This window comes from Hippocampus comes, unplaced genomic scaffold (genome assembly GCF_001891065.2).
Source record: "Hippocampus comes isolate QL1 unplaced genomic scaffold, H_comes_QL1_v1.1 scaffold50, whole genome shotgun sequence".
NCBI classification, from domain to species: Eukaryota; Metazoa; Chordata; class Actinopteri; order Syngnathiformes; family Syngnathidae; genus Hippocampus; species Hippocampus comes.
The window spans coordinates 912,017-928,932 of record NW_017805122.1 but is presented as its reverse complement, the minus strand read 5'-3'; the positions used below and the strand labels follow the sequence as shown (position 1 = coordinate 928,932).

Below are 16,916 nucleotides of genomic sequence, written 5' to 3'. Positions count from 1 at the left end.
TTTTTTTTTTTTTTTGTCGGGTAGAATCATGCCTTGACTTGCCCGGTGAATTCGTTCCATTTCAAATCACATTTCATAACAACGAAACGTACTCATTCATTCCGCAATTAAACGGAACGTGACGAATTAATTGTGCGTCGTGACATCATCCATTCAGGAAGTAGTGCCTCTGCCGTGCGTGTTTTGTCCACCAGGGGACAATATAACAGACACGAAGTGCGTTTTTGAAAAAGTTTTATCACCAAACTGTCATATTTCTGCGGATGATGAGGAATATATGGATATATAGTATTTTTATTTTGTCCGTCCACATGAGTTTGTGTTCAGATATATGAATATTGATAACGAAGCGCAATGGAGACGCTAGTTGTGTTCGTCCCGCTGGTGTTTTGCTTCAAGTTTAACTAGGAATGACAAGAAACAATTTAAATGAGAACTTGGATAGAAATAATAACCTTGAAAAATTATCTAGCTATCTATATGTCTATCCATACAGAGATATAGATATATATATTGTTTTCTTTTTCAGATGGAAGTTTCAGAAAAGAGGAATTAGAATTTTAGGCATTGCTTTACCAGATTGTGAATTTGGTTCAATTTTCCATTTTTTTGTTATGCTCAGTTTCTATTTCATGGTAAAGACCGAACAGAAGTACTTTTTGAATAGTATTTCAACGGAAACTGATCTTATGTTTACGATCGGACCAACTGAGTCAGGTCGAAAAATACAAATTTCACCAAGCAAACGCAAGGTGTCCACTCGGTGTAAAAGGCCGCGGCCCACTTTGAAGCACACCGCCATGGCCGCGCAGGCAGATCAATTACTCAAGAACAACAGAAACAAAGAATAAACTGTCTTATGTGCTCGACCTTTCCCACGATCCCACCGTCTCCTCTAAATGCTTTTACAGCCCCGCCGGTGCGAGTCAAAAGTAGTGAAACGTTCAACCGGAGTGTGCATAACGTAGCCGCGACGCTCTCAAAATATTTGTTGGTGCAACTACTCGCTCCCATGCAAACAATGACTCCACAGAGAGCACATGGTTAATTTGTAGGGAGTATTCATTCATAAAAACACCCCCCTACACACCCCCAAAAAGAAGGGGGTCTCTGTGCAAAGACCGCCCCCGCAGACCGAGTGGCGTCGGCATCAAACCAATACAATCAATGGGCCGCGCAGCTCCTTCAGCAACTTTCAGGGTGGTTTTTGCGGCACACATGTGCAGCCTGACCCCTTGTTGAAGCGCAATTAAACGAGAACGTAAATATGTTAGTGCGCTTTGCGAGCCCCCGCGTCATCTCAGACTTTCCACCTTTCCAGCCTGGAATGCTGCCTGAGCTAAATAAATACATCCGAAACAGTCTGAGTGATGTGACGCTCGCCCGGCCAACCCAGTCAAGCGTCTGCTGTGAGAGTCTTGTCTGTTTTGTTTTGTTTTTTTTCGTGTAGTACACGGTGGTGGGAAGGAAGCAAGGAAAAAGACTGTACTCCGGTAGATTTTTCGTGTGTCTGAAGGCTTCTTACTTTTACTCGCCTTGTATCAATGTATCTCAAATCGTCTTTCCCCACTGAAATGAATGGAAATGCCATTAATCTGTTCCAGATGCACAAAAATAATTAAAAAAAAACTGTAACATGTTTTTTCATAAGAAAAATTGCGCTTTACAGGAACATACTTTATAAAAACATACAGTAATAACATAATAAATAGGATGTAAAGAATGAATTTGTGCAAGGGGTGGGGGATGAAATACTCAGTATTTAATCTCTTGATATCACAAATTTAATCTCTCAACAAATACGACTTTTTTTTTTTTCATGCTACTAATTTTTTCTCCGGAAAAGTGCAATTCTTTTTCTTGCGACTCTCCAATTTTTCCCCCTTTGGTAACGTTGTGAACAGATCTTTGCATTCAAATCTAAGGGTCCTTTTGCTTAATTTCCTGGCAACATGTCACAGCTGTCATCAACACATGGCGTGTGTGTGTGTGTGTGTGTGTGCGCGTCGCGCATGTTTTTGTGTGTACGCATGCCGGTCGCGGTTTCAGTGTTTTCCTGCATATTGTTGGCGACGAGGAAATAGTGGCCAGCTTTACCCTTTAATTTCGTTACAGTGCGTCCGAGGGCAACTTAAGCATGATGGACAGCGCGGTTTTCGGCGCGGGCGGTTTTTTTTGCGTCGGCTGCTAATAGTAACTGTGACTTCAACATCCACATTCTTGGCCGCGCTTTTTTGGCAAGGCAAGAAAAGGACCTATTCACAGCACGGGAACAGATGAGAGTTTGACCGCCGCGCCACCCAAAGTCCATTTTAACAGTCTCCCCTCCAGACGTGTCCCTCCCGGGTTCTCTCAAAGCAGCGGCACATATGTCATGCATTTACAGCGCACAGTGCTGAGAGGCCATCTGCCAAACACTTAGGATTGTTTAAGAATTCCTATTTTCTATCTGCGCTCGGATTACAAGCGTTTTCGGAAAAGATTGTTGCGGGAGTGTGGGGGTGGGGGGTCGTTGCGCCCCCCCCCGTTTGTGTCTTTTCAAGTCCATTAAATGCAGCAGACGGTTTCTTCAGCTCCTGCTTTTGCGCTTTCAAGGACAACATCTCCGTGTGGAGGACGACGTCTTCCCCACTGTCAGGGGAAGGAATGAGAACATTAAATATAGACGACGGGAGATAAAGTGAGCCATCCAGATGTCAGGCGGTCCGATAGGGTGTGTGTTGCATGTGGGATTAACCCAGAATAGCATATGGAGAGTGGAGTACAATTGCATATACAGCGCGTCAAAAATCACATAGACATCATACATTAGAGGGGAGAGCGGCACTGGCCGGGGTACGTACGTAGTGGCCTTTTCCCCATTTGTATTACGAATGTGTTGGGTGAGGTTTTGTGTATTTTATTTCATGAAAGCCTGACTGTGGATGTTATGATAAACGAAACCAGTTTAAATTTTCGACCTACGTGTACCCGTAAAGCAGAGTAATAGCCCTTTCAAGCCGTAGTTCCCCTCCTGACCACTAGGTGGAGCCGATTTTAATCTCAGCTGTTTTTCCCTGCCTATAGTGCCTCGTTCAATTTTGTTGAAATAATTTTACTGGTCGGCGGGGATCCTAAGAACTTTTCGAGGTAAATCGATGTTCAATCCAAGTGTTGGAATTGAATAATTCGTCCCTTTTTCATCAGCGATTTTTAAACTGCGTCGTTTCGGATTAAAAATTAAAACTAATGCGTGGAAACAAAGGAAAAAACACGGGCCTGCAGAAAGATCGGACTCTCACTTTGGAAATGCTGCGAACAAACTCCGCAGTCATTCCTGGCCTTCCACCGTCCCAACTATTTTCTCCGCGTACATGGCGGCGCACTGAGTGTGTTACATTCCACAAAACACAGGATCCATGAAGATTAGGGACACTGGAATGTGGGGGGAAAGCAATAAAAAACAAACCTGAGGAGGAAGCTTTGAGGATTTAGAGGCCTGTCCTGTCAGACAAGCGGTGATCTGCTCCAACAAGCCTGGGAAGTTTTTCCAAGGACACGAAAATGGGGGTGCGCCTTTCAAACAGTCCTGCTGTTGGCCCACTCAACTCATTCTTACGTCAAGGACTAACTCATTTTCAATATATTTATTTTGGCATTACTGTTTATTCCAGAATAGTTTATTTATTTAATTCTTATTATTATTTTGCACTTAACAAATATCGCATGTATTAAAAAAAACAAACTAAAATTGATACTAAAACTAAAATGAAGCAGTTTAGAAAAATATAAATAAAAACCTGCTTTAAAAAGGCAGTAAAACTAAGCGAATTTATGTTTGTGGGCAATGTTGATAAACTCTGATGGATTTGTGAAATCCGGCCATCACAGACCCGCAAAGGTCAGAGGTCACAGTGCAACTTGGAAGGTTTCTCTCAGCCTACCTGAGGACCTTTGAACACCAAGATTCCCTTTGCCAAAGTCCAAATATTGGAAATTAATTTCTATTTGTTCATCTTTAAACATTTACAAACAAACAAAACACTTGGAAATAATTATTTTCGTCAAGAATTACATTTTCACGCCTCTTATCAGGAGCTATTTCAAGATAGTCTCACTTTCTGGAAAGGAAACAACGCCCCCTGCTGGTCATGGAACGCGTACTTTTTAACTTCACAGAAATTGGCAGTTTTGCTTTGTTTTGTTTTTTTTGTTTTGTTTTGTTTTATTTCACTAAAAATGACAAATCGGAAACATGCACATTCATGCCTGTGGTGTTCTTTCTAGTAGGACTTCAACATAGACTGTTTAGGTGCCTGTTTTGTTCACATGTTCCAGGCCCGTCTGAGCGGGCGGATGTTTAAATTTTCCCTAATCCGCATTTAAAGTGTGCAGGCCATTGCGATGACATCAACCTCGCACTCCCCCCCACCCCCATTCCAACACATGCAGACCTTCCATGATGCTATTAATAGACCTGCGAGGGCTCTCAATGACTGCATCCATGCCGAAGAACCCCAAAGTGACTTTTTTTTCTCTACACACCCTTTGGGGTGAGATTACTATTGATTTATTTTGGGCGCTACCCTCTACTTGTATCCATGAACGTCATTTTGGTGCAAATTTGTGAATACAAGAGCAACACTAGCCACTGCAAAAAAAAAAAAAAAAACTAAAATCCAAAAACCAGAGTACTATTCCGTTGCTTCGTTTGGAAAATACGTCTTACATAAGATGTTTTGCGGAAAACAGGCCCCTCTTGAATGATTTACGTGTTTTGATTTCTCCACAGAGAAATTGGCGAATGTCTCCAATCGGGTACGAGCAATTCAGCTTATTTCCTCAAACCACTCGGAATCCACGGTCGCTGTAAACCTGAAAAAGAAAAAAAAAAGGCCTCTGCATGCTTTTCCTCGACGGCCAAGTGTTTTTCCAAAGGGAGAAACATTTCCAACAAGGCCCGAGACATTCCTGCCACGCTTTGCGTCAAACACGAGCTCGGTGTGTCGTAAATCAACGTTCAGCGAAGAGATCTTAAAGCTTCTCACACTGACTTGTTCACAAGAATCTGGGGATTTGACGTCTGAAAGTCATAACCTTGCGTGAAGTCGGATTTGTCTTTTATCATACATTTATATGAGTCATAACAGCCCCCTTCGGGGGGCAGGGAGGAGGGGGGGGACCCATAACTGCCATGTGGCCAGCCGTGAAAATGAGTTTGACACCCATGCTAAAACCTTTGCGCCGGAAAAATACATTATGCAGTCAACTTGACCCTCATGCTGTTTGCAAGCCTCTAAAACTACATTTTGTCATTCAACCGGAATTTACATTTTCCAATTTTCACCATTTGAGGGGCGGCGGTTACTACAGTGGACAGTTTATCATGTTCTCAGCTTACAGGTTAGCATGAAAAGGTTCAAACAGTTTTAAAACAACATGCCCGCGACGTGCTTTTGTGAAGTCGGTTAAGGACGATCGTTCTATTGACTCTTAAAAATAATAATAACACTCAATCAATTTTTTACATAAATAAAAAATAGACGTCGTGTTTTTTTTTCATTTCATTTTTATTTTTCTTACTTAGCAAGAGGATTCAACTAAAAAGAAAAAAAATGATTATGAGTCAACAATTCAACTTAAATTAATTTCCCAGTTTGAGTGAACCCCCAATTGTGCTCGGGCCATGTCTAAAAAAATCTAATCATGTCGTCTGGAATACCTGTGTGCAGTTGCTAATTCGAACGAACACATAAGAAACGTGAAGAGATTTTACACGACGAAATAAAATCTTTTGCAATTTTTCCTCTCTATGTTGTACGGAGGCCCTAAGGTGACGTAGAAGAGAAAAAAAAACGTTTGCGTTCCCTGCAAAGATTGCGAAATAACGCCAAGTTATTATTATTATTATTTTGTTTTTTGCAAGCGATGCCTTTGTTGTTGTTGTTTATGTACTTCCGGGTCAACTACCGGGTACGGGAAAGCGACAGACAAAACATTTTCACCCGTGGGTAAGTTTAATTCAATTTGACTTGGCTCGAAATGCAAAGACATAAAATCTGTTATTGATCTGAAGCACGGTTTCCAAATAAGCGAAAAGACATCTGAAGCGTATTGTCGTCTCTCAAACAGCCGCGCGTCAAAGGCTGCTGTCGCCAAACTGACCCGCAAGTGCATAAACGCGCTTAAAAAAAAAAAAAAACGTAACTTTCAGCCTTTAAGAAACACAACAGGAATTCAAGAAAATTATAGTAGTAGCAATTATAATTTTGTCAGGTATTACACAATAAATAGAAAAAAACGGACAGACACCTGCAATTAATTTCTGCTGGCTTTAAGAGTTTGCACTTACAACATCTGACCAACAGGTGGCAGTGCAGACGATGACACACGAAGTACTGCGAAGCAACTTTGACCTCAACAGGCATTCAAAGTGCTGTCGTGACTCTTTTTGCTTGTCCTACAAAGGGCCACCCTCACCTGCAAAAAGCCTCACCGGGGTTTATCCACAGCGTGAAGTCAAGGGGCAGTCGCAGGTCACAGAACCTCAGTCCACTCTCATGACAGGCCCGAAGGAGTCGGTTATTTCTTGCTCCATATTTTGAAATGGCTCCAGTCGGGTGGGAGTTGAAAAAATGCATCCATTTTGTCATTTTTCCCCCTCCCCCTGTACCAAATTATGAAAAATAGAAATGTGACCGTCTAGGACTATGTGGAAGAGTTACAAGTGAAAAGTTGGCCTTTATGATGTCAGGAATGCATCATAGAGACCAACTATGCAACATAAAAGGTAGGTCTGCAGATTTTAGTCATAGTTTCATAAAATACGAACCACAAGATCCCTTTGCATATCCTTTAGTTTAAAATTTTACGTTTCCTGCCACAGGGTTTGTAAAAGTACTTTTTTTTGGTATTTCTGTCAGAACTGCATTTTGGTCACTCTTTCGCAGTTACATTTAGTTGTTTTCTGTGTCTTCCTGGTCACTCAACAGACCAACTGCATCCTTGGCTGAGGTACATATACAGTAGCACGTCCTTTTGACCTTTGACCCATACCCTAATGATGTTAGTTCTCATTTAACAAGGCATTCAGGAACCTTATCATTTCTATTTCAACATTTTTAAGTAGCTGTTGTCAATTTTGGTTGAAAATAAGCAGCTATTTCAGTGTTTAGTCTAATTTATTCTTTATTCTGTCATCACTCAGTAGTACGTTCCACAATACAGTGGAACATATAACTGAATACAATTCCATCTATTCCAAACATAACATATTTGCTTAAGTTACGAGTTTAAATGTAAGTAAAAAAGAAATAAAAAAAGTAAAAACAACTGTCACAGCAACCACAAATGAAAGTTACTGATTTTTTTTTTTTAAAGAGGAGAATCAGCCGTATTATTTTGTAGTTTTATTCATCAATTGAATGCATTGGGCACTTCAAGCTGTGCAAAAAAATAATTATAATGATAAATCCCATTTTGAATAAAATACAAAATAGTGTCCACATCAAACACAATCCAAATGCTCTGCCTCTGCCCGAGAGCCTTAATCGCACCTTAAAAGCGTCAAATATCATCAAAGGTACACGCAAAATAGACTCTAGTATATTCAAAATAAACAAGTGTGTGTTTCTATGAAAAAGGACATCGTCCATCTGTGAGTACATTTCCTATTGGTGAATATGAGTGTCATAGTTTTGGTCAGTCTTATATGAATGTGAAAAGATTTTGTGTGCCTTGCTTTTACCAATATAGCTCAAAATTGTGAATTGATTTAAGTATAATAAGTTGATGCAACCGTTGACTCAAACACACACTAGATAGGAGCTTTGCTGGGTTCTTATAGTTCCGTCCTTTCCTCGGATATCGAGGACTCTGTGGTGGCCCCTGTGGAGGCGGAGCCAGAGGCCCCATCCGCATCTTTGGGTTGGAAAGACAGCGAGGCCGAGTTGATGCAGTAACGTTTTCCACTGGGCTTTGGACCGTCATCAAACAGGTGTCCAAGATGGGCTCCGCACTGCATTAGCATGAAACCAAAAGCCAGACAATAAAAAATGCGCTTTAAGACGAGTTTTTAAAATGGACAGTGAGGGGGGCATGCCTAGCGTTTCACAGCAGGTAATTCCAAAGGGAGGGACCGACAATGGAGAAAATTAAATGGATGGTTAAAAATAACCCAAATGACAATCCTGGGTTATTTAAACCAATTACTCGACAACTATTTCAATGAGTGATTCATGAATTTGAAATTAATCCCAAAAATATCCCAGAAGGGATACTTTTCTGTACACAGCTATTGCATCACTATAGGAACATAGTCGCAAAAATCTTGCCGTCTTTTCGATATTGTACAGTGTCGTTAGCGTACCTGGCCACAGGTGGTCTCCACTCTGTGCATCCCGTAGGAGAAATCATCTGACACATCGATGGACTCCTCTTTCAGAAGGTCAAAAAAGGAAGGCCAACCTGCACGTGTCATGAATGGGGAAAGTCATGTTGCGGCTCTCCACACGTAAATTTATGATCGCAAACCTATTGAGGTATCTATTCAGGTTGCTCTTACCTGACCCTGAGTCAAACTTGGTTTTTGAACTGAAAAAAAAAAAAAAAGAATCAGTATTAGTGATAAAACACCGACTGTCTCCTCCTAGCTTCAGCTAACCTACACAGAGGTAAAGTCTGAATTCCAGTTTTTCAGAAAAAGTAAAAACACCCTAAATATAACACATATTATGCATCGACATTAAGCCACGCGTGCAGAAAAGATCTAACCTGAACAATGGTGCACCGCAGACTACACACATGTAGGTTCCCTCTTCCTTATGGTACGTAAAACCTGCACGTGTCATGAATGGGGAAAGTCATGTTGCGGCTCTCCACACGTAAATTTATGATCGCAAACCTATTGAGGTATATATTCAGGTTGCTCTTACCTGACCCTGAGTCAAATTTGGTTTTTGAACTGAAAAAAAAAAAGAATCAGTATTAGTGATAAAACACCGACTGTCTCTTCTTAGCTTCAGCTAACCTACACCGAGGTAAAGTCTGACTTCCAGTTTTTGCATGAAAAAGACTTCCTGGCTATAAATATAAAAATAAATTAAACACAATCAATACAGAAAAAGTAAAAACACCATAAATATAGCACATAATATGCATCGACATTAAGCCACGCATGCAGAAAAGATCTCACCTGAACAATGGTGCACCGCAGACTACACACATGTAGGTTCCCTCTTCCTTATGGTACGTAAACTCTCCAGTGAAGGCACTGTGCAGATTGGAAAGAAAGAGGCAGAGGTGGAAAAAGTAATCGCACTCTGGACTGAAGTTGAAATACATATACTTGTGCGAAAAAAATAATCATAATACAAAACAAATAACAGTATCCCGGTGCCCGTTCCTGGAAGAATCAGTATTAGTGATAAAACACCGACTGTCTCTTCTTAGCTTCAGCTAACCTACACCGAGGTAAAGTCTGACTTCCAGTTTTTGCATGAAAAAGACTTCCTGGCTATAAATATAAAAATAAATTAAACACAATCAATACAGAAAAAGTAAAAACACCATAAATATAGCACATAATATGCATCGACATTAAGCCACGCATGCAGAAAAGATCTCACCTGAACAATGGTGCACCGCAGACTACACACATGTAGGTTCCCTCTTCCTTATGGTACGTAAACTCTCCAGTGAAGGCACTGTGCAGATTGGAGAGAAGGAGGCAGAGGTGGAAAAAGTAATCGCACTCTGAAATGAAGTTGAAATACATATACTTGTGCAAACAAAAAAATAATAATACAAAACAAATAACAGTATCCCGGTGCCGGTTACTGTACTGCACGTCAGAAATTGCACCGATACGGCAACGTTGGATTTTATGCTAACAAAACATAGTTCCATGCTAACATTGTGAACGAAGGAACAAATAATGCTAAATTAGTTAACGGCGGAACAAAAAGACACCCTATTTGTGTGTGGCAAGTGGTTGAAGGCCCACACCTCTCTGTTCCTCGTTCCTGGGTCACATGATACTGCATGGGCGTGAGACGTTTCTTCATCTCCTCCTGAGAGAAGGTCACCGGCCATGTTTTCTTGGTTCGAGCAGCTCCTATGGGAAAGATTGATGATATTAAACTCGGTTGCAGTCAGCAATTAAAGCAGCGCGATTATTCTTTTCACTGAAACTTGCGACAATAAGGATTTTTCTTCTCCTCGGGATATGATCCAAAGCAAATCCCTTGAAAATTAGGTGTATAAATTAGTCAAACAAAATCAAACCCATCTAGTGCGTGCAAGCTGCAAGGAAGCCAAGCAGTGAACCATTTGGTTTGTATTGTTAGCGCCCAGATGCTACGCGTGTGACAACGAACAAAGCAAACAGCCATGAAACTAAAGCGTTAGCATACATGTGTGTTAATTTATAATATGCTGCAACCTCCCCCCCACCCCCAAGTCAATTACAGTATCGACTTGTTCTTGGACTAATTGTCATAACCGTTACAACCTCGGATGTTTTTTGTCGCTGTTTTAAGACTAGCATCTGGGCTAATTATAGTGTTTCATCTTTTTTTTTTAATTTAACTTTCAATATTCTTAATTTCTGTTTTCATTTCGGTGTTGAATAGAACAATGATGCAGGGAAGTCATGTGGAGCTGAAGCCCCCCCATCGTGTTTTTCTTCTATGGCCCACAAACTAGTTGAGCGACTCAACAGCGCCTCTGCTGGCTGCAGCCAAGCAGCGCACTCCCATTTGGCCTCTATTGTTTCAAGATGCCACAAGAAGTTCAGCACCAGGAGTTAAGCTGACCCCCCCCCATCCAACAAAACAAACAAACATCAATAACTTGCAATATAGTGTTCAATTTAAGTAATGGTACCAAATGCAAAAAACTTTGCTTGTCGCTGTTTCTCTGTCCATTCTTCCCAGTTTTCGACCTGTGCTTCCACTTTAAGACTCAAACAGGAGTGAATGAACACAAGCAAGTAATCAGCGCGACGTGGAAGATTTGGGAACCTCACTGGGACAATTTTTTTTTTTTTTTGCTCCTAAAAATTGAGGTCCAACACCTTTGATCAGATCTGCATGGAAACTCTCAAGTGTCAGCGCGATTGGTTTTCCCAGGGAGGTTTGATGGAAATTAAGAAAACCAGTGAAAGCAGCGCATCGGTGTGAACACAGACACACACGGACGAGGACTGTTAGAACATGCTGACACGCCAGCCAAAAGTTAAAGGCTTTTTATTTTTACGAAAGAGAGAGGCAAGAGCACAGCAGGCACACGGCACCCAAGTCAGTGGACCTGAGGGAAGACTGCAGGACCTCAGAGTCACAGGCTGACTCTTGCTTATTAGATGGAGAAGATTGAAGCCCGACATGGCTGTTGAAGAGAGACACTCCAACCACCACTAGAATCAAAACACCCTCCTCAGCAGGGCTTTACAACAAGGCCTGGGCTGGATGAAGAGGAGCAGACACAAGGAGAGACAACAACACGTAAGAGGTCACGATAACGGAGCGGGGGGTGTTATTTGGGACTCCCGGTTCATGCGAGACATGGAAAGCAATGGTTACGACTCGGAACTGACACCTAGAAAGGAAGCAAAATGTTAGCGGATGATGGCTTGATGCCCAGGATTTAAAAGAAGCGACATGGATGTCAAGATGACAAATGAGATGTGTTAAGGTCACAATCAACCCTGTGCTTGACTCCCTTTCTGACTACAAAGCAGCCTTTTTGTTAGGCCGTGGCACAAAATGGCCGCAGACGAACATGAAAAGTCCAACAAGAACCACGAGAGCGATACCGAGCTAGAAATACAATGAGACTGCTTAAGCGTGAATAAAGTCACCGAATCGAGTGATTGACTGCCACGTTAGCTTCTCATGCTAGCTGCTAACTTGCTACAGGCAACAAGTTAGCTGCTATATGCTTGTCACTTCAAGAGGTAGTCTTTTATGTATAATGGCGTAATAGTTGTTTGTCATAAAGTGTTTGAAGAGTTTTTAAAGTCATCATATTAGAGTCGCTAATCTGCTTGTGCTTGTATGACAAGAATGTTGAAACGCTGTGTACCAAACATTTCCGTAGAGTAAATAAAGTTTTTAGATTGGTGACAGTTGAGGTTCTGGAACAAATGTTTCCACGAGCGGGAAATTTAATTTGGGCGGCTGATTCGCACATGAGAGTGTAAATTGGTAGATGGGTAGAAAATGTTTGAAAAAAAAAAAAACTAGGAAATAGAAATCGGACCAGTTTTCGGAATTCTACTAAAGCTCAAGAAAAATCACTCTACCTAGCAGAATGGCGGACACTGCAGGGCGACAGACTGAGCCGCTGCTTTGCCCAGATAGACGGTGCAAGGGCAGGAAGAGCCCACGTCTGAGCAGGGCGGCCATGAGATTGTCACACTATAGAGAGACAGAGAATAAGCTTAATTATTTGTCCAAACATTGGGACTACAATTTGTGCTGTTTGGGAGATTTTGAATTTAGAACAGTTGCTATAAATTTGGTCTTTAGTGACAGTCAATCCGGCAGATAAAATTTCGTCATGAGTAACTCATTACACATGCATGGCTGTTCGGATTTTTTTTTTTTTACATATATGTAATAAAGAGAAAAGTAGAGGGTTTCCAACCAGAGGCGGGGACGACTTGAATATTAATAGTTCAGCGGACACTAAATGAAGGCAGAGGTGTAGCATTACGAGTAAACTATCTGAGGCATTGTTGCTTTTCATGGAAACTAAACTTTTACAATTGCACAAGCTGCTGGAGTCATCGAGAAGGCGCCATGTTGAAACGCAGAGACTTTTGTGTGCATCAGTTCAACTCCTCTCGTCCCCCATCATCCACCACTATAATAATAATTTGCCTCCTGTCAAACGAGCAAACATCGAATCCTATTTATGTTGTCTTGGCGACAAAAGCAATCGCTCGACTCTGTGTTTATGACATTGTTATTGACGTACCTGCAGCCCCCGCTTGCAGCCTGAAATGCAAGTCATCGTTTCGAAGGGCAGTATTTATAAACAATCGCATTCGGCACTGTTACATAAACATCAGCTTTACGAAATAAATGCAAAATACGGAGACATACCAGTGGGGAGGAAGAACAGGAGCGAGACGTAAAGAAAAAAGCGCTGGCGACCACAAAGTGACAGGCTGAGGGTGACTGTCTGAAACATGAGCCCGCGGATTGGACATCCACAAGCGGACAAGCTTGGTAACACGTCCCGCGACACTTCCAGCTATGCAACAGCGCAGCTACGATTGCACGACGTGTCCATTTATGGTCCCGACATGACTTGTTTTTGTGCAGAAACTTTATTTACAAATGAAATGGTGCAAAATAAGTGTCAAAATGTACAGTACATCAAGATTTGGCTTTACTGTATTTCTTTAAGAAATCAGCACTTGTCTATTTACAAGGCAATTGTGGAAAACAAGAATACACATTTAAGTGGAATAAGTACACGTAAGCTGGAAACTGATGTACGATAAAAAATATTAGAACATCTATCGAGGAGCCGCCTTTAATACCTATTCAATAAAGGTTTGCTGAAAAAAAAGGTTTATTTACAATGTTCGGTGACGTCATCACCCCGCGTCCTTATTCCGCATCGATCTTCGGTTTATAATCAGCTGTTTTTCAGGACCAACGACGACACCTGGAGCGTTTTCAAGATGAGCAGTGAAAAATACCCGAGGTCTTCGATTGAAGATGACTTCAACTATGGCACAAATGTTGCTACAGCCAGTGTCCAAATACGAATGGGTACGTGAAGTAGTTGATTGGACGTATCTCGAAACCCTAGCCGCTAGCTAACGTACGCGTATGCAGGATTTCTCCGGTTTGTTTACAGTGTGCCCGTGAATGTATTGATGTAAAACAACCATATTGTTAGCTAGCTGGGTCGTCCTCCGTGTTTATTCGCTTATTGTCAATTCAATGCCTGTATTCGATTTGCTCGCGGCAGTCTTGCCATTCTGGTTTTGTGGGTGGGACCTTAATTGCACGTTGAAAACAAACTGTTATCGCTGTAAAACTAAGTTTGTTTTGCTATTTTTTTTTTTCAGATTTCCTGCGGAAGGTGTACACCCTCCTTAGCTTGCAGATCATTCTAACGACGGGAACGTCTGCCCTTTTTATGTTCTGTCAGACCATCAAGGACTTTGTCCATGCCAGGTGAGGACATGACAATGGGTTTGAATACATAAGCCTTAAAAGTTGTGTATACATCCATCAACATGTTACCATGTGCAGCCCAGCTATTGTTTTGGGTTCCGCTCTGGGCTCTCTGGTCCTGCTTCTGGCCTTGGCCGTGTACAGACACAAGCATCCCGTCAACCTCTACCTGCTGCTTGTATTCGTAAGTGATGGGTACTGCTTTATCGGTTGACATCTGAGGGTTTTTAATGACTTGTGTGTTGTTCACAGACTTTGCTTGAGGCGATCTCAGTGGCCACTGCTTGTAAGTACAACAGATGAATGACATTTCAATTCATTTCAATGAGGTAAATTGATTTGATATGAGTACAAGCTTGGTCACGGAATGAATTCAACTCGTTAGCCAAAGTACCGTTGAAGAGTATCTCTTTGTTCGACCGCCGTGATAACGAAGCCGCGCTCTTTGAACAGTGACCTTCTACGAATATTCCACCGTGCTCCAAGCCTTGTTCCTGACCTGTGCCGTGTTTGCCGGACTGACCGCCTACACCTTCCAGTCCAAGAGAGATTTCACCAAACTGGGAGCAGCGTAAGTTGGCTGAAAAAGGGACAAAGGGCGCGTCGAGATTTACAGTCCTGTTTATGATTTGCTCTGTGTTGCAGCCTTTTTTCCGCGTTGTGGATCCTCTTGATTGCAGGCGTTATGAGAGTGAGTGGATCTATTTGACGTGGCTTCAGTTTTATTTGTTCAATTGACTGTGTCGTTGATGCTTGGTGAAAATGGCGACTTCAGAGATTTCACAAAATCGCCACAAAGAGAGCATTAACTGATTTTTTCATTTTATTTTATTTGTTTTTTTTTTTAGTCCACTTCGCTTTCTTGATAGAGGCTCACTGGCTCCTGGTGTTCTTTGCAGGTGTTTTTCAACAGTGACAGCACAGAGCTGCTGTTCGCCGGGGCCGGGGCGCTCGTCTTCTGCGGTTTCATCATCTACGACACCCACCTGCTGATGAAGCAGCTCTCCCCCGAGGAACACATTTTGGCCTCAATCAATCTCTACCTGGACATCATCAACCTCTTCCTTCATATTTTGCGTATCCTGGACTCGATGAAAAAGCACTAAAAAGGCCGATGTCCGTTTTAAAGGCTTGAATTGGATTAATTCCCACAACAGATTGTGTTTGGATATAACCTATTATAAATTGAAAATAAATCTATTGTCAACAGATTTAAATACTGTTATTGGATGGAATGTCTTTATGTGTGCCTGTTTTGAATTGTATTTAATTGCTCAAAATGTATTTGAAAAAATGTACTATCTGTATTTGTGCAATATTCAACATGTGATGGTTGTGCAGGTTTGATCAGATTACATTGTTTACTTGAGCTATTAAGAATGTTTTCTTAAGTCTGAATATGGAATATTATGTGGGTGGAATGACAGTTTTTGTGTTCGGGCATTGTTGTAACCTAATTTCTCCCAGTGTGGCGCAAATAAAAGATTATCATAAATTTCAAACCAAACAAACACTAAGTTGTCACAATTTGTGTGAGCATACCTGCATGTCCAATTTCAGAATACAAACAAAAAGCCGTAATTATGCATTTGTTTTCAGAATTAATCAGTTAAAACGATCCAAAATTAACATTTTGAATAGCGGAGGTAGATCCACGGCGAAAGATGTAAAATAAAGCTTTGATGGAAATATATTTCACAATTCAATCTTGTAAAAAAGCACGATTTTCCATTGAAAATCAATTTGTATTAATTCCGGAAATCTATACGTCGTTACCTTTCCAAGATGGCGGCTACATTTGGGTTTTTTTTTTTGGGAGCTCGCTTCTATGTTTCAATATTATTTATGTAATATACATATTGCATCTTGGGTGTGAATACAGAAACATAAATTTGGGAACGTGTACGTTTTATTTCTATTTTTTCAAACGTGTTGAATCCAGCGCGAGGAACGTTAAAGTTAGTCACGTGTGCTCACACAACCAATCCACTCCTCATCCTTCATCGTCAACAACCAATCAGCGTCGCGCATTTCTTGTTAGAGCGTGATTGCAGGTTGGCTTTCATCCATCGAGATATTTGGTGACAGTAGCTTCTCAGAAAAATAAAACGGAATAAATAGAGAAGATAGTTTATCCATTAAATATATTCGTATACGTTGAAACAATAGATTAAATAAATACATAATGTACCGGGTAAACATCCTGCTCAAAAGAGTAGCCTAAAGTCTTCTGGAGACAAATTGTACTATTTCTGCAAATAAATACTCAAAATAACATACTTTGTAATTAGAGTTTTGGGGAGTTGTGTTATCGGTAGTGTACATTTACATAATTTTTTTATCATTTTTGTCGGTTATCTTTCATCATAGATGAGAATATTCACTCTAGAAAAAAAAATCAAAGACGGTCTTTAGTCCGTTTTGCGTGTTTTAACTGCCAAAGTTTTGGGTCTAATCCAATTAGAACACAGCAGCCTGTCACTTTGCTCTACGTCACTTCCGCCCCAAAGTCCTTTGCCAGAGTTGGACCAAGATGGCGTCAACGCAGTTAACGGACGAGGAGCTTTACTCCGAATTGAAGCGCCTCGGTTTCACTCCGGGTCCAGTTACCGAACACACTCGGCCGGTGTATTTGAAGAAACTCAAGAAGCTTCGTGAGGAGCAGCAGCGAGGAGTTCGACTCGCTAAAACCCGCAGCGGCGCGGCGGTCAACAGCAACAGTGGCGGCGGCGGCGGCAACAC

The 16,916-nt window shown here is 41.4% G+C and overlaps 3 protein-coding genes across 8 annotated transcripts in view; 2 read left to right on the top strand and 1 right to left on the bottom strand.

Annotated features, from left to right (window-relative positions):
* The window catches only part of LOC109513560 (protein lifeguard 4-like), a 46,792-nt gene extending 31,107 nt beyond the window's left edge, over window positions 1–15,685 (top strand). The window contains exons 1-8 of one of the 2 annotated variants that reach the window (XM_019866094.1): window positions 12,332–12,412; window positions 13,642–13,763; window positions 14,066–14,174; window positions 14,253–14,358; window positions 14,427–14,460; window positions 14,628–14,745; window positions 14,820–14,865; window positions 15,074–15,684. In XM_019866094.1, coding sequence (XP_019721653.1) covers window positions 13,673–13,763; window positions 14,066–14,174; window positions 14,253–14,358; window positions 14,427–14,460; window positions 14,628–14,745; window positions 14,820–14,865; window positions 15,074–15,280 — 711 coding nt within the window. In that variant the 5' untranslated portion in view covers window positions 12,332–12,412; window positions 13,642–13,672 and the 3' untranslated portion in view covers window positions 15,281–15,684. Of the gene's footprint in view, window positions 1–12,331; window positions 12,413–13,641; window positions 13,764–14,065; window positions 14,175–14,252; window positions 14,359–14,426; window positions 14,461–14,627; window positions 14,746–14,819; window positions 14,866–15,073 lie in introns of those variants that run through there. The other variant, XM_019866093.1, reaches the window with a different exon arrangement.
* msrb3 (methionine sulfoxide reductase B3) lies at window positions 7,633–13,303 on the bottom strand. Of its 5 annotated transcripts, none has more exons than XM_019866098.1 (7): window positions 13,086–13,197; window positions 11,287–11,440; window positions 9,985–10,093; window positions 9,606–9,683; window positions 8,913–8,941; window positions 8,348–8,445; window positions 7,633–7,996 (listed from the first exon to the last, which is right to left on the bottom strand). In XM_019866098.1, exons 2-7 carry the CDS (start codon window positions 11,360–11,362, stop codon window positions 7,820–7,822), a joined length of 567 nt encoding a protein of 188 aa, XP_019721657.1. In that variant the 5' UTR covers window positions 11,363–11,440; window positions 13,086–13,197; the 3' UTR covers window positions 7,633–7,819. The 5 variants fall into 5 exon arrangements, with proteins under 5 accessions (XP_019721657.1, XP_019721656.1, XP_019721658.1 ...); XM_019866097.1 differs by lacking the exon at window positions 13,086–13,197 and adding an exon at window positions 12,281–12,394; XM_019866099.1 differs by lacking the exon at window positions 13,086–13,197 and adding an exon at window positions 12,281–12,386 and having other exon boundaries at window positions 11,287–11,435.
* An 851-nt stretch (window positions 15,686–16,536) lies between the features above and the next one.
* lemd3 (LEM domain containing 3) overlaps window positions 16,537–16,916 on the top strand; it is a 16,002-nt gene continuing 15,622 nt past the window's right edge. The window contains exon 1 of the mRNA XM_019866088.1: window positions 16,537–16,896. Within this exon, the coding sequence (XP_019721647.1) occupies window positions 16,708–16,896 (189 nt within the window). The 5' untranslated portion in view covers window positions 16,537–16,707. The remainder of the gene's footprint in view (window positions 16,897–16,916) is intronic.